Raw genomic sequence first — 16396 nt, forward strand, 5'->3', positions numbered from 1 at the left:
CTAGGCTCTGCAAACTTCTTTACATTTGCCCAAATTCACCTGTCCTGTGCACTCCACCCCTTCTTATCCTACCCTGTCAGTCTGATTCATTCTCCTCTTTCCTCCCAAAGCTATTTTAACAATGCTCTCCAGGTACATATGGACACCTTCTAAAAATTTGGCTCTAGGCAGCCACCCTTACCTCATTCAAATGCTCCTGGGGAGCAGAATAAGTTATTATACAGTTATCTATTTTTCAATCTTATAAAGTGTTCAGATTCTGTTTCACCTTCATGGTACATCAAGCAACTGAAACAACTGACGTTTTAGCCTCAACTCTTTGCTTCCCTGTATGCCTGGCTGTTCCTAACTCTTTCTTACTCTAGGACCTCCTTTTCCCTCACTGAGCTCCTCTGCCCTTGAGAGAAGTTATGAACCTTCCAATATCCTGAGCAGAACAAACTGAATGCAGCTGCCATCTTCATTCCTGGTTCTTGCATCTGGTAACAAGATGATTCAACGGAGGAAATCACTCCTCTCTCTGTTTCTTTTCTCTCAGTCTGATTTGCATTTACAGTACACCATTGTCAGGGTGGAATATATATGAATGTGAAGTGTTTTCTACTGTCAGGGAAGTGAAGAGGTGCTTTGTGTGGTGTCTGCAGAGGCACTTTGTATGGAGTACAGCCTTTGCGCTGTTCCTTTAGAAGAGAAAGGAGTGCTCTTTCCTCCTGTTAGGAACTACGTGGTAGCTTATGGGAGATTTTATTTATTCATTTATTCTGATGGAGGAAAAGACAGTTGTATTATCGGTTAGTAAGCACCAAGACTGCTAGATACTTTCATGACATACTTTAACCTACTAACTCATGTAGTTTTGCCTTGCAGTCACTACCATGTGTTAACTAATCTGGGTGGTCCATTTTTTCCTCCTAAACCCAAAGCCTTACAACAAGTTCTACAAGCTATGGAATAGGTAGTTGAATAACTGAAGATTTCTTTTGGCTGAGATTTAGTGCTAAGTCTGCATTTCGGTCCTGAAGGTGTCCAGAACTGGCAAGCAAAAATCAAAGAGAGATGAAGTGGCTAATTAGACTGTATGCATCCCTTCCTTCATTACTAACGTGGCAGTTGTCACTCAAACACAAAGCTGCAGCTGTGTATAAACATAATATGAAGAGGCAAACCAGAAAACCTAGCATTATATCTAACCTGATAGATGGTCTCAGGTGATGATTTTGATACTTTTCTTAGAGAACTAAATGGAAATATTTCATGTACTAAAAATAAGAATAGTCTCTGTTTTATTGGGAAAGAAGGAAAAAACATTATTTATATTTTCTTTGATGCTGTTAAGGTACAAAGAAGAATATTAACAACACATGTAGCAAATCTCCGTGACTAAGACTTTGTCCCTCTTCCTCATCTGTATTGCCCTGGGATTTGCAAGGAGGCATTCTCTAGGGCTTGCATGTCACCAGGGTAATCAGAGACTTACACAGTTCCTAATTGTTTTCCTGGAGAAGATGTTCTTGATTTGTTTTCCCTGTGTAATTAGGAAAAGTGTAGCAAAATAGAAAAAGGAGTATTTAACAGGTTTATTAAAGCACATTATTAAAGATTTGATGGGGCTTTATTGGATCATCATTGAGCAAGCAAAAGAGAAAGGATACTCAAACAATACATCTCAACACTTCCTTAATTAAATACTGTCTGAAAAAAAAAAGTACTCAGAAACATGTTCTCTTTCTGTTTGGGGAATTTATAGAGATACATGCCGTTAACTCTAGTAATAATTGCACATCTGAATCCCTGGAGTTTGTTTACGGAAGATGGAGTATTAAGAATGCACAACACTGAACCACTTCTTCTCCGATGTAGGTCCCTGGGTCCTCAGTACGAAAAGGTGCTGAGTTCCCTCACCTCTTATTGACTTCGCATCCAGTAATAACCGTAATGATTCTTTGCATTTTTAACTACGTACTGTGTGATCAAAGCAATATGCAGGCATTGATTAGATGGAGAAAAGGAAAGTCAGCAAATTTCAGTCAAGTGCTTCCCCAACCTTGGGATCATTATCAGAAACCTGGAAGGGTAAAGCATATGGGATTCTAACTCCCCAGGAACTGAGTAATGAGCAGAAAGTCTGGGGACCACCTTCTTAGGTAAATTCAGTATCTAAGATAGACCTTGAAAATTCACCTGGCCAGAAACCACATCTCTGCTTCCTTCTGCAGTTCACACATACAAAATCAGCGTGTTCACTGGAGATATCTATGGTGCGGGGACAGATGCTAATGTTTTCCTAAATATCTATGGAGATCTGGGGGACACCGGACAGAGGAAACTCAGCAAATCTGAAACAAACTTCAACAAGTTTGAAAGAGGACAGGTACGATTGCAATGGGTTAATAACACTTGATGTTTTGCAGCCTTTAACCTACCAACTGCATGACTGTCTTTATAGGCTGAGTTTTCCTATGAGGGATGAATTGATTGATTCCATTTATAGTCTTCATTACCTCTTAAAATGCTTTATGTGGATTGTCAGCTATGTATTACAACTGACAGGCACTGCAGCAAACGGGTAGGTGTTTCTGTGAAGTCGCTGATAAAGACCAATTTTGAGCTTGGTCCACGCAAACTGTCTTGAATTTTTAGTTGCAGGTTTGAGAGCAAACAAAACCTGAGGTCTCTCATTCCTCTAGCCTCTGTGCAACTAGTTTGCACATACATACTGTATATTACAATTTACCTTAGAGCATGATAAATTAATGGATCCTAAACTGTGCCTGTCCTTGACAAAATAATTCCAAAAGTGGTTTTCTGCAGTCTGTCCATGAATCATATTCACAGTCTCATATGATGATACTCAGATAAAATGATGGCAAAGATTGTCTAATCTGGACGGTCTACATAAATCTAACTGCATTAGAAAGGGAAATCTTACTTAGACTTAAAAATCAAGGGGTAAAATTCCAGGAGTTTGATATTTTAATTCATTGTAAAAGTAACATTTTGTGCAGTTGCCCTCATAGCAGACGAGTGCTTCAAAATGCTCCCCTGCAGAACAGTTTTAATGCACAGAGATGCCTCTACAGATCACTGTAAAGCTTTTAATCAAATGCCATCAGGTGACACAATTTAAACACATGTTGTGCAGCGTAGACTCCATTTGCTTTTGCCCAGTAGATGATCTGTTCAGAGCTCTTTAACAGAAGCAACTGCTGTTGAACACCCTGTAGGAGGACACATTTACAATACAGGCTGTGGACCTCGGCATTTTGTACAAGATCAAGATTCGTCATGACAATAGCATGTTCAGTCCTGACTGGTTCCTGGAAAAAGTAGAGATCCTGGACGAGACCACAGAGGAATCATTTGTGTTCCTGTGCGAACGCTGGCTCTCCAAAAAGAAAGAGGACAAAAAGATAGAGCGTACGCTTTATGAACAGGTACAGTTATGGCTCAAAGCTGTGATCCTAGCCTAATTGCTACTAATAAAAATAAAATGGTTGAATATTTGCTTGAAGTCCATGATGGCTTGTTAGGGACTTACGGCTTTTAACTTATCCAAATTGAATTTGTGTCTTTCAGACAAGAACTGAAAGTGTGGCCACTCTCAGCTCAGTATTGCTAGTACTGTAGTTTGTAATATGAATAGAAAAATAAGGACTGTAAATGAAACTCTTCAGCTGAGAGTCAAAATGCCTTGCTTGTGCACAGCAGAGTATATTTCCCTGCTGCTCTCCTTGCTGTGCCCACAAAGTAGGTTAGTTACAGGTACCACCATTCTAAGTCCTCAAGCCAAAATACTGGGTCCTTCAGCTTCACCCTTACTGGACTGTATGGACTTGAACTTTTTGTCTCCTTTTTCCACCAATGCTAAACATCAAAAGTCTAGTTCTGCTGCTACCTTTCAGAGCACCAAATGCTTTTTAGTGAAATGCCCTTTCTATTTGCACATTCTATATTGTTTTATCAGGCTAATATAGCTAATTGAAATTCAAGGTACATGCACTAATTAAAATTAGCAAACAAGATTAATAGACCTTTCTTACTTCTATACAGTGAGGCATAGTAAAGCAGCTGATTATAAGTGCATTGTATTTAAGGAGTCCACTTTGCAAAACACAGTGACATTTTAATTGAAAGTTACCACTAAAATTATCGTCAATGAAATTGGGCCAGACTCATCCGGAATGGATATAAGAAGAGTTACACCATGGATGAGTATTGCCATATGCCCTCTCATAAAACTTTAGCAGACAATGCTGTGAATTTTTGTGGTCCGGCTTACCCCGTTGCTGATATTAATTCATAATGAGGAAAAATTAATCGCTTTTTTTTTTTAGTTATGTGACTGTGTGGTAAGATCACCATGTTTATTGTACAGTGACATTAAACACATCTGCAATAACTTTCTAATACAATAGATGTTTTGTATCATTCAGTTTTGTAGTAGTCTCCCTCTTACTCTCTTTAACCTGCACTAGGAAATTTAGTCTGACACCTGAAAAGCAAATCTGGCACTGTTCCATCTGCTTGAATTTTCTGTGGTTATTGCTCACACAGGTAGAAGAAAAATCACAACATACTATTAAAGTCTATTAGGTCCATTATATTTTATTTTATTATAACACATGTCCAAAACGGCCTGTCAAAGTTACTACAATGAGGCAAATAAATGACCTGCAGTAAATTACAAGTCACATTTATTTAAACAACACTGAGCCAAAAGCTACCTGGGGAACTAGGGGGATTTCTTGTCAGGTTGTTCTCTGAGGTACATAGGAACAGCTGACAACATGGTGAGCGCTGAACCTCATTACCCTGCCTTACATGCCTTTCTAATTAGACCTATGATGGTGAACGGAACAGCCTGAGTGGTTCATCTCTCAGCCTGTCAAGTCAGGATAGCAACGCAGACTTGAAGGAAAAGAGAAAATCCCGTTTGGTCAAGGCAGCAGAAGAAGGATTATGTAAGTGAGCAGCGTGTCTGGCTGCATGCGTGCGTGTGCTCTTGGCTTTCACCCCTCGAGAAGATGCATTTGTCCTGGAGAAGAGCAAGGAGAGGCAGAACAGCAAATTGCTTCCCTTCACCTTGTGGTGTGGCCACTTTGGGAATGGCTGGAGTGGCACAAGGACTCTTCAGAAATAAAAATAAATAAATAAATAATAAAGATAAAAACCCACAGACCTGAAGACTCATACTCCCTCCTCTTCCACCAATGACTTCACCGCATACAGCACTTCAAAGCTGGGGGGAAGAGATGGTGATGGTGCCCTCTGAATAAAGGGGAATGATACAGTGAAGGGAATGGTTTATGCAAGTATTGTATAATTTTGTTTGAAGTATCCTTTAAAGTATCTAAACAGAGGCACCCTAGAAAAGTCAGCCATTATCAACAAAAGATCCTTTCTTGGACTATAAGAGACACTTTTCCATGTGATTCCTTAATATAGCTCTCATTGCTGATATCAGCTGTTTTCTCCTCCCTTATCTCTTCTTTGACCTACTCAAGATGTTGTTACATGAAGCATATTAGACATGAATTAACAAAGAAGGCTTTAAATATCTTGAGACCTTATTCGCCATGCTTCAGCCAGCCACCTTCCAATTTCAGGATCAGACTGGTAGTGCCTCATCACCAAGGTGTTTGTTTAGTATTTGAGTGTGATTTGCTTTGTATCTCTGCAGTTTTTCTTCTTGCAACACACAGCTGCATCACAGCTGCTGTCAGGTAGGGATGAGAGTGGGATACAGAGAGCTCAGCAAGAGCACAGAAAAGTCTCTCTGCTCTCAGAAAACCAGCTTTGTCTGGGAGTGCTCAGGGGACCTTGTTGTTTTTATAATGAGGGTTGTCTTATAACTGTGTGGTGGAGGAGGGTCTGCAAATGTTGTTGCTCCAAGAAGTCCAGGAAATCTGGGCTGAGGTTTCTGCTGAAATAGCTGATGGAAACAGTTGATGGACCTGGTGTAAAGTTGCATTGTTAGGCTCTGGTTCTTAACACAAATAAAGCTGAATACAGAAGTCTGTTTCTTGATTGCTATGGCGTAATGACAACACAGATGCCAGGGTTCTTTTAGGATCAGTAACTGCTACTACTTTATTGATGACAACTTCATTATATCGTGTTGCCTCCCATATTGAGGACAGGCTCCCTTCTTATACCCTTCACCCCACAGCAGTACTTTTCCACTAACTATTCATTGGTCAAACAACTTTGCCCGGCATCCAGCAAACCCTCAGCAACTTCCATGCCTTGATGGCCAGAGAACAAGCAACCCCAGACGGCAAGGCGTCTCCTGAATCACCCTTTTTTGTTCCCTCTAAACTCTTTACATTCCTGATGTCTCATAGTTAAGAGTCCAATGTTACCGCCAACCATGGGGCTTGTCGACCCCCATGGCCACACTCCCACAATTGCAATTTACAAAAATTGCACAGGTTTTGCTTCTGCCCTGGCTCTGAAGGAAAATCAGAAGACCAGTGTTGGTCAGCTGAAGTTGGCCTTTGTGGAAAACTTCCCAGTCCATTGATTTTCCTTTATAATCACACTACCACACAGGTCTATTTCTCTGTATTTATATACCTTTTGATTAACTACTTCTAGGTTCCTGTACATTGACTTACCATCTAAATTATATTTACAGTTTGTTAATATCCTCCAACAGGTCTTTTAGATTTACATCAAGATTTCAGATGTGTTTTAACAAGTAACTGAGTATCAGCTGAGTTGCTGTTACTGTCTGTATATGTTCTATTAGTCCACAGTAAGTAGAAAATAATTAGTCTTGCCTTAAACTTCTGTGGTGAGCCAAGTAGGAAATGATGTAATTTAACTTAGGAGTTTAAGGTAGGCTTCACTCACATGGACCAAGGGAACTGATTACTGCAGCTCAGCTGATGCTCAGTCGCTGCTGCTGTGATGTGCTATCTGAGTTGCATGTCTCCAGGCTTTAAGCTGTGAAGCAGACATATTGCTGCGCATTGTTTAACGCAGGCTGTAACTGTGTCTTGGGGCAACTCTTCTTTTGTAATCCCATATTGTGCTCAAACGAAAAATAAGTGATTCCCATGTTCTTTCTGATATTACTTCTCTGGTGAGACAATGGGTAACATCTGCCATGTTGACATTCCTTGTAATTTCTCAAATAATGGGTAAAGCTTCAGCATTACTCCCATGAGGACCTGTCTCCAGCAGCGCTGAGATAGTTCCCATCCTCCCCATTGTGCCAGGGTGGTCTTTCTTCCCTGAGTCCTGGAGCTTGTCACCACCTCTATCCCTGTCGCAGTGACGTGGCCTCATTAAGGAAATGCTTTCTGAAGGAATGTCAGATAAGATGGGCTGCGTGAGCCAGACAGGCACCTCCTGAGCAAGATAAAGAGCCAGTTGTTAATTAGTTGATTAGGGAAGTGGTATTGGGAGTTGCCTGGGAAAAGGAGTGATGGTTTGAGCAGCCTGGTTCTGACTGTCCCATGCTCAAGATGAGTGAATACCTCTGAGGGTAGGGGGTGATGTGAGGATGCAGTATAGAGAAAAGCCCTGTCGACTAGTAATCTTCTTGGATCTGGACTAAGAACCCTGCTCCATGCTGGAAGGCAGTGCCAGGGGCGGTGTGGTCCACAACCCTCATGAAATTCAGTGCCCTGCAAGGAGGACATGTGCCCTTGAACAACCTAAACTCTGTGCAGGGACTTAAGGGTAGAGGAATCAAAGGGAAAAGGGCTGGAGAACCTGTGGTGGGCCCAGGCTTGTCTTCGGGTGTGGATATGTACCCCAGGTTTTGCATTTTCCCAGTGTTTGAAGAAATAGGGCTGTGGAGTCCCAGAGAAAGAAGGAGACGATGGAGAAGGGACATAAACACATTAAAGGACCACTTTCATTGCTTTAGAGGAAAAAACGGCAAAAGGTGTTTCCTGCTGACTGATCGTTCTATGTATTTGTGTCCATTATTTAAAGTGGGACATGATAATTTCTTATAGACTTCATGTTTTCAACATAGGTGTTTCTGGTACTTTGGTTCAAGGATTCAGTATCAGCTGGAAAAGTGGATAGTCCTGTGAACTTTGTATGTCACAGAATAGGATAAAAACTGTATAAAAGAAATATCATTTTAGAGCTGTTCTAAACAGAACCCTTAAAATTCTTATAAAATCTCTTGCCTACAGCTAAACCTTTCCTCTTGTTAACACCAGATGCTCCAATGGTTACTTCGTGAAGAAGACATCACATATTATTATGCTGATGTGCACAGTGAAATGTAAATGGTACCATAAAGAAGAGAATAAGTCTTGCCTAATCATCAGTTCATTTTGTGCTGGTACACAGATGCCTCAAGCTGGGGCTGAATGAACCTTTTTGGGTTCTGCTCAGTCCAGAAGTAAGGGCAGATTTGGTGTGCATGAGTTCAGGACTTCCCTGGTATTGTTCAAATATTCTGAGCTTGCAGTAAGTTTCTAATCTCCACTCCAAAATATTGTTAGTTATCATAAAGCAAAATTAGATGTAAATCATGCGTAATTTGAAAGCCAACCAAACTTTAGTCAAGGTTTATGAACCCTCATGGAAAATGAAAAACTGATGATGAAGCCAGGCTGAGTTTCGAGTCTGTGGCAATGCAAGTTTCAGAGCTCAGAGTCTTTTCAGAATAGCTTGGACAGCCTTGCAGAAATGTTCTGAGAAATCAGACGAGTATTCAGCATCTAATTCTGCACCACCCGCTCGGCCTACCCAAATGAGCTTTTGGAAAGCGCTTGAAAAGCAGTCTGGCACTTCCTCCCTTTTAACAGCTGAACTGAAATTTCTGGAAACCACATACATACACACACACACGCACACAAAAAAAAAAAAAAAAGTGAAGTCCCAAACCTTGGCCTGAAGGTTTTTCCTCTAATCAATATTATTATGTACTGTATAAAATTATTGACTGGCCTGCCTTTAATACAAAGAGTGTGTCTGGATTTGCAAAGGGAGACTGAAACCCTGAACTGCCCCATAGATCACAGCAATCCTTGAGCAAAGCACACAAGAGAACAGTTGCAGCTGTGCTGGGACATTCAGGCAGTGATGTGTTACCTTGAAGTCAGCCTAGACTTAGTTGCCTTTATTGAATGGTGAGTGTGAGATCATTTTTGTCTAACAGCCTACTTAAGATTTATGTCCTCAGCCTCTTATCTTCAGGAGGGTCTCACTGTGTAAATAAAGATTCAAACCCTCTGCTGTTCTGTCGCCTATTAGGGAGGAAATTGGACAGCATTATACCTGTATAAACTCCTTGCAGCCAGCAGGGCTGTCAGGGGAATTTAACCCCTGCAGAACTCAGTCTGAAATGTGTATGTGAAAGTGGTTTTCCACACTCATTTGTAGCTCAGTGCAGCATGGGGTTATCCCTTCTCCTAATGAATTCAATGGGATGTGAAGCTATTTAGCATGCAAAACTGCTTTCTCTGATAGGATTAGTCCCTGGTTTTCTGAAGTCTTGCGTACATGTGTATATGTGGTGCTTTTTTGACGACTAAACCTGTCTGTTGCAGTGATCCCATATCACATCACCGTCACGACAGGCACAGAGTACGACTCCAGCACCGACAGCCGAGTGTACATCATCATCATGGGCCAGAAAGTGCAAACGGAGAGGCTGTGGCTGGATCTCCCAGAAGGAAAAGATGAGTTTGCAGACGGCTCCGTAGAGAAATTCTCTGTTTGGGGCCTGGACGTTGGGGAGATCAAAAAAGTGGAGGTACTTTGTGAATGCAGTGTGAGCATGGGGGGCACATGAAACACATGGCCAAGGAAACTACATGTTCCTGTTATACTTGGTGACAGAAAGGCACTTGGGTCTGAAATGACTGTAAATGGGGATGTGCTAATGAGATTTCACATGCACCCAAACCTGAAAGAAGTACTTTTTATGTCTGGCAAAACTGAAATCCTTGGGAGGCAGAAGATAATCCTGAAATATAAGGAAGTTGTAACACATTGCAGTTCTGTCCCATCTCTGGCACTGTTTTCTCTTAGCCAAGCCATGTTATTGACAGATGCAGTGAAGGTTCCTAGGATGCAGTCTTCTGTCAGTCTTTTTCCTAGTTGATTCATATAGTACTTCCAGTTGGGTTTCATAAATGGCCTGCAGTGAAGAACACATCTTGTATAATTTTCTAGCTAAACATGAAAATTGTTTTCACAGCTTGGAGGATCCAGGCTTAGAGAAGAAAATTAATCATCGTTCACAAGTAACGTGCACAAATGGATTTCAGAACAGGAGCCATTTTTTCTGCTATGGCTTAGGGAGACAGAATTTGCATAGACTCTCCATCACTGAGCCTAAACTTCACATGAATCTTCCAGACAGTTTGTGTACATCATTCTTGTTTCATATGAGAGTTCCATCTCCTGAACGCCTGCTTCAGCCCCCAAGTGCTGAAAACAAGAGCATCTGAAGACTTCGTGAGCGTATTTTATTTTTCTTTTTTATTTTATTTTATTTTTACACCACGTCCTGGGTGGCAGTAAACCTATATATTGGTGTGCATACTTGTGTATTCAGACAGTGACAAGTGAAATAAATATATAGAGAAGTCCTAACTAATTAAAAAATCTTTGCAGCTGTAACAGCTGATAGACTGAAGCACTCCCATTCATTTTCGTTCATGCAATGGATTCTGACACTTGAGAAATCTCCGTACTAGATCTGAGTTTATTATCGAGCCATTGATATTTCCTTAATGCACTCCAAGTGCATGGTTATTATGGGTATTAGAGGCACTTTCTATCTAGCTGTCTCTAGGTCAAACTTGAAAGTGAAGCCAGTGCATAAATCCTTCTCTTCCAGACTGTGTGCATGTGCATCTCTCCCAGCCTGGTTAGCCTGGCACAGAGCAGGAGAAAAAAGCCTATATAACCCCTCAGTGTCAGAGAGGGAGGGAGAGGTGGCTGGGGAAGGAAATAGGCAGGGATGCTGCAAAAGGGACAGCGAGCAGGGTGAGGAAAGGACGGAGAGTAGGAGAAAATAGGAGCAGAAGCTTGGAAATAGAGAGAGGGAAGGAAAAAGAAATTATTTGGCAAGGATTACAAATGGGAAAGAAAAGGTTGCAAATGAAATGCAGAGAGATAGAAAAAAGAATTAACATATAGCTTTCAAGGTGGATGATGCTCTTCTGCACTCTCACTGTTAACCTCAGTGATCCCACCAGTCTGTTACCTCATCTCTTGCTCATTTTTCCCTTTTATTTTGTAACCCCCAGGCTTGTGGCTGGAGGAGCCACCTGCACCTGGTTTTGTGCCTTCCTTCCTGCAGTGCTCTGTTCTTGGAAGGTCACTTCTTGTCCAACCACATCCCAGTGATGATATCCACGTGCCAGTCTGCCTTGGTTGCCATGGAACCAGTCCATATTTTCCTTGTAGAAAATTGCAGTGTTCAGGGCCACTGCAGAAAACTGCTAGTTATGTACTTGGGAAAAGTGAGGAACAGTTCATTCTCAGATTTGTCATTTGGCTGCTCCTGGAAGAAGGCAGGAGGTTGTGAATATGAGTTACCATGTGAAAACAGCATAGCATGGGGATTAAGGTTCCAGGAGCCCTCTGCATAACCCAGGCAGTAGACTGTGGGATTTAGTAGGATTGTAAGATTTGCAGTGTGATGCCACTTTTAGTTTGGCATTATCCTCCTGTGGCAAATATCCTACAGTGCAAGCAGAAACAGTGGAGCATGAAGTAAGTTGAAAGGGGCCCGTTTGTACCTGTCTTGTAAACCTACAGATATAATATTTGCTACTGGTGTACTTCAATAGACATGCTGACATGAAAATAAGTAATATGAGTTATTGGTTACAGGCACTTTATGCTGTGTTCTTAAAACCGGCTTCAGTATTTTTTTCTCTTATCAAACAAAGGTGTCTTTGTCCCTAGACTGCAGCTGCAGCAGCAGAGAGGCACAGGTGTGTTCAAAGAGTCCTGCACTGCTGTGTGTGTTTCCAAACCAGTTCTGGTTCAGTGCCTTTCTCGATCACAGGCACAGAGTAAAGCCAAGGAGATAGAAGTGTTGCAAGTCCAGTTGTCCACTGAGTAGGGAGACCTGATTCTGGAAGACCACTTTCTAATACTCTCAGAATTAGCAGAAACCCTATTCCCCGCCCACCCCACCCCCCTTTTTTTCTCTTTGGCATTTTTTCCTTCTGTCTACCTTTAGATTATCTCCCATTTTTTCCCTATTGTGTTCAACGTGTGTGTCAGCTGCTCTGCACAAAAAATGTGCCTTACTTTTGATGAAGTACCCAGCAGTCTCCAGAGCACACTGGGCATGAGTTACAAAAATTTTCAAAACAGAACAAGGATCTACCTGCCACTGAAGTACATTCAAATTTCTTCAAATATCTCAGCCCAAACAACTTGTCTTGATATTGGTCCAACCTACATTGGTGGTCTCAGGTATTTGTTCTTACTAGGCTCAAAAATAAATTCAGAAATGAGCTCATGAATCCCAGTGACTTTACAACATTGTTCTTGGGGACTGTGGAAAATCTGCTTGTGTGCAGGTTCCCCAAGACACTCAGAATGCAGGATGTTTTCTTCTGGCCCACCACTGACACCAATCGAGTTACAGGTTGCTGTGAAATCTGGTGCCTGCCCATGTCTTGGAACAATGCATTAGGAGGTGGCTGTAATGAACTCAGAAGAACAGACTTTAATAGATTCATCACGATTTCACCTCCAGCTGCTCCATCCCTGCTACACTGCAGAGCCATTGCCATGAACCTTGCCCACTACTTTGTCCACACCATCCTGCAATGGGTCTAGAAGGAACAAACTCTCAGAGGAGCTTTGAGTGTAGAAAAGGGCAGCCACGCTGGCAGAGAGGGAATGGGAAAGCAAGTGTTGATATGCCCATTCACCTCACACCCCTGGAATCTCAGAATTAATGCATCCATTGTAGACTTGAAATTTCCCTAGTGGTTAACTCTAATTTTCTGCAGCTGCAGAGACATTAGTATAGTAATAATATTCCTAATAGCAGTGATGGCTGAGACAGATAAAAAAGTTCACTTGTTTTGGGGCAAGAAAAGGATATGGCAGATATATTACCCTAGATGAACTTGTTATTTAAAATTATTTCCTGAGAAACCCTAAATATCCTATTTTTTTTTTAAATGAGGGCTAAGGACCTCATTTTCCAAGTAATGGCATGAACAACACTTGCTCTGAAAATAATGATCTGTAGGGAGGTCTTTTGTCCAACCTTTCATGTGCAGAGAGTTCATTGGAATGACTTCATGACTGAAAGAGTCTCTTACAGCTGTTAAGATACGTAATCTTCCTTGTAAATCTGAATAGAAGATGGATTTCTTGCATCCTTTAGAGGGACACATGTGGGTCCTTGGAGAAGTCTGCCCCATCAGCAGCTACATGGAGTTCTCCATCTCACACTGAGCCCTTACTAGGTCTGGCAGAGTAAGTGAGGTCTAGCTGAGTGGAAAAGCCTCTGGAGGAAACTCAAAATGCCACAGAAAGAAAGGCCAGCAGCAGTGCTTGGGCTGTGCTTAACTCTGAGCAGCACTGGAGCAAAGTCCAGCGCAGAGCCCTGAGACGTGCCCTTGCTTCAGATGCCATCTGTACCTGATATGCCTGAGCACTCCTTTTTATGCTGTCCCTAGTTTTCCTTTTGCAGCTGATCCACCTGTAGGAACATTTTTTGTTGCTCTTCATGGTCTTGCCAGGCACGGTCAACTCCAGGCGTGCTTTAGCTTTCCTAACCTCACCCCGCACACTTAGGCAGTGTATCGACATTTCTCCAGGTCACCTGTCCCTACTGGCACCTCCAGGATGCTTCCTTTGTCCATTTCAGTTTTGTCAGTCTCGTGTGACCTCCTGCTCCTCAGGATGGCCCGCTCGCGAGCACAGAGGGGAGGATCCTTAAAATCAGCTCCAGATATAAGCTCTGTCTGTTGGCTCTTGCACAAACCCAGAGCTTTTACAGTTTGAGGAAATAGGAAACAGAGAAACAGACTGATACTTGCAGTCAACTTATGTTGATGTGGATTTGTGAGGGAAGAAGTGCTTGAATAATACATGTGGGTGTTTGCCTAGCTGCATCTTTCATCTTGTCTATGAAGCCTTGGACAGTCACTTTTAAATGTTGCTACAGCAGTGGAAGGGGTTGGAAAGATGGAAGTGGGTGTCTCCAGGGACTGGCCAACAGCAGTTGATGGTCAGAGGGGCTGAAGTAAAGTAGTAAGAGGATGGACATGTTTTCATGTAGGTCAGTGTAGCCTGCCTATTTCATGATCCCTTTGCTTACATTTGGGGATAGCAGTGTCCTGCCTTTCCTCATGAGTGGCAGCAGGTGACCTGAAGCTCCTTGCCCGTATCACCTACCTTGTACACTGATGCCTTGCCTGCTGAGCAGGGATGGCACAGACAATTTCACAGCTTGCTCTGTTCCACCGTGGAAGTGGTTTATGTGAAAGTGTATGTAATCAATGCAGTTAACCCCTCGTCACTGGTTAAAGCCAGCATTCAGGGCCTCTCCTCCAAAGAAATTCCCTTTAACCAGCAGGTGTTTTCCCTGTGACTCTCACAGGTGGGGCATGACGGTGCTACCCCTGAGAGCTGCTGGCTGGTGGAAGAGCTCACCATCGTCGTGCCCACCAAGGGTGTCATGTACAACTTTGTCTGTAAGTGCTGGCTGGCCAGAGACAAAGGCGATGGTCTCACCTCCCGAATCCTCAACATCCTGGATGCGGACTGTGTTAACATCGGTCTAAAGGTAAGCAATAGGCTGATCTGGTGTCTGCAGTGGTTGCACAGCCCTGTGCTGATATAGGTCATGTGCAAGCAGTTCTCATCCTTTGGTTTCTGCTTGTGGTTTCACTCCACATTTAATTTTTGCATAGTGTGGCTTCACGTCAGCTTTTGTAATCTGGGATTGGGAAACCTTAGTGCAGTTAGAAAATAATAATAATAGGAAGCTGTTGAAACTTGGAGACATTTGTAAGTTTGATCTTTAAAATGAATAGCACATTAAAGTTGAACAAACAGTGGGTAAAAAATATATTGTCTTTCCATCCCAATAAAAGTAATCTGATGTAATATGTGCCATATTTCAACAAAGGACAAATTGGAAAGCTGAGCTATGCTGAATTTGGAGGTAAGATTTATAATAGAAATACCAGTCTAGATGAATGGGACAATAATACTCTGTTTAATACCTGTATGGCAATTTTCAATCTCTACAGTTTTGTTTCTGTTTGCAGTGAGGTTGTACTTTCAAAGGACATTAATTTTTCTTTATGCTGCTCTTGATCTCCAAGCTAAATATATTCTCCTGAAATATTTTGTTACACACATGCACAAAAGCTTGCTAACATTTTTAGCATTTGTGGAGGATTCAACAACTCAGCGCAGGTTTCAGTGGTAAAATTTCAGTAAGAGGGGAAATAAACTCCTTCAGATCGAATACCAAGGTTAAAACCTAACGGCTTAAAAACTTCCCATTGATTGTTTAACCTCCTGGATAAGGTTTGAAAACTCTATCAGTGATCTGATGGCTTGCCTCTAGATTGAGATAGATGTTAATGAGGACTTATATTCAGTCTTTCTTTAAAAGCCCAGTCCTGAACATTTATTTTCATAAACATGCCACAAATAGACACATCTAACTAACATTTTTTCTGTGATGTTGAGCCAGAAACTCATTGAAGGGTTTGAAGGAAATCAGGGGAGAAGTTTAAGTCATGAAATCAAAAGTACACATTTGACTTTCTGATCAGTCTCCTAGTTGAGGGAATTTGGGACTGTTCCCTCATAAATAGGTGTAGTTAGAAAGTGAGTTAGTTCTTTTTTTTTTTTTTTTTTTAAATAGAGTTCAAAGAAGACAAATACCTTTAATGGTTTCAGGAAAGTTCATGCTTTTATGTTTGTTTGTTTGTTTTGCTCTTGCTTGACCCTTGCACAGTCATATGCACCCATTTCAATTTAATTTCGTTCTTGGCTTGATGTTCACTCTTGTTGTTTTAAAATTGAGTAATTTGGCTTTCCAAACATAGAGAAAACAGTATCCATTACAGTCCTTAAAAATCTTTAATGTACTTTTAAAATTGTTTAAAAATTTTTCTTCTCCTACCTATAGCAAATACAATGCTCCACTACGATTTTAAAAGTGTGGATGAATATGTGATGGACAAGTTGCTCAGGTTTAAACAAACATGAAAAATAATTTTTCCATGGCATTATTCCTTTGCACTGTTGATTTACGTGGCAGCTACAATTCAGGTCAATATAATCTGCATAACAGCTTACTGTTTGAAAAGTTTTGCTGGGGCTAATTTTTTATGTTCTTCCATCTCTTAAATCTGGAGGTCTTTTTACCATAGGCACAGGCTCGAAAGCCCCTAAGTGGCCCAGTAGTCTTAAT

General features: G+C 41.5%; 1 protein-coding gene across 1 annotated transcript in view; it reads left to right on the forward strand.

The window, feature by feature from the left end:
* The window catches only part of LOXHD1 (lipoxygenase homology PLAT domains 1), a 139824-nt gene that overhangs the window by 89315 nt on the left and 34113 nt on the right, over positions 1–16396 (forward strand). The window contains exons 30-34 of the mRNA XM_050716349.1: positions 2217–2371; positions 3225–3434; positions 4838–4961; positions 9522–9727; positions 14564–14749. Of these exons, the coding sequence (XP_050572306.1) occupies positions 2217–2371; positions 3225–3434; positions 4838–4961; positions 9522–9727; positions 14564–14749 (881 nt within the window). The remainder of the gene's footprint in view (positions 1–2216; positions 2372–3224; positions 3435–4837; positions 4962–9521; positions 9728–14563; positions 14750–16396) is intronic.

This window comes from Cygnus atratus, chromosome Z (genome assembly GCF_013377495.2).
Source record: "Cygnus atratus isolate AKBS03 ecotype Queensland, Australia chromosome Z, CAtr_DNAZoo_HiC_assembly, whole genome shotgun sequence".
NCBI classification, from domain to species: Eukaryota; Metazoa; Chordata; class Aves; order Anseriformes; family Anatidae; genus Cygnus; species Cygnus atratus.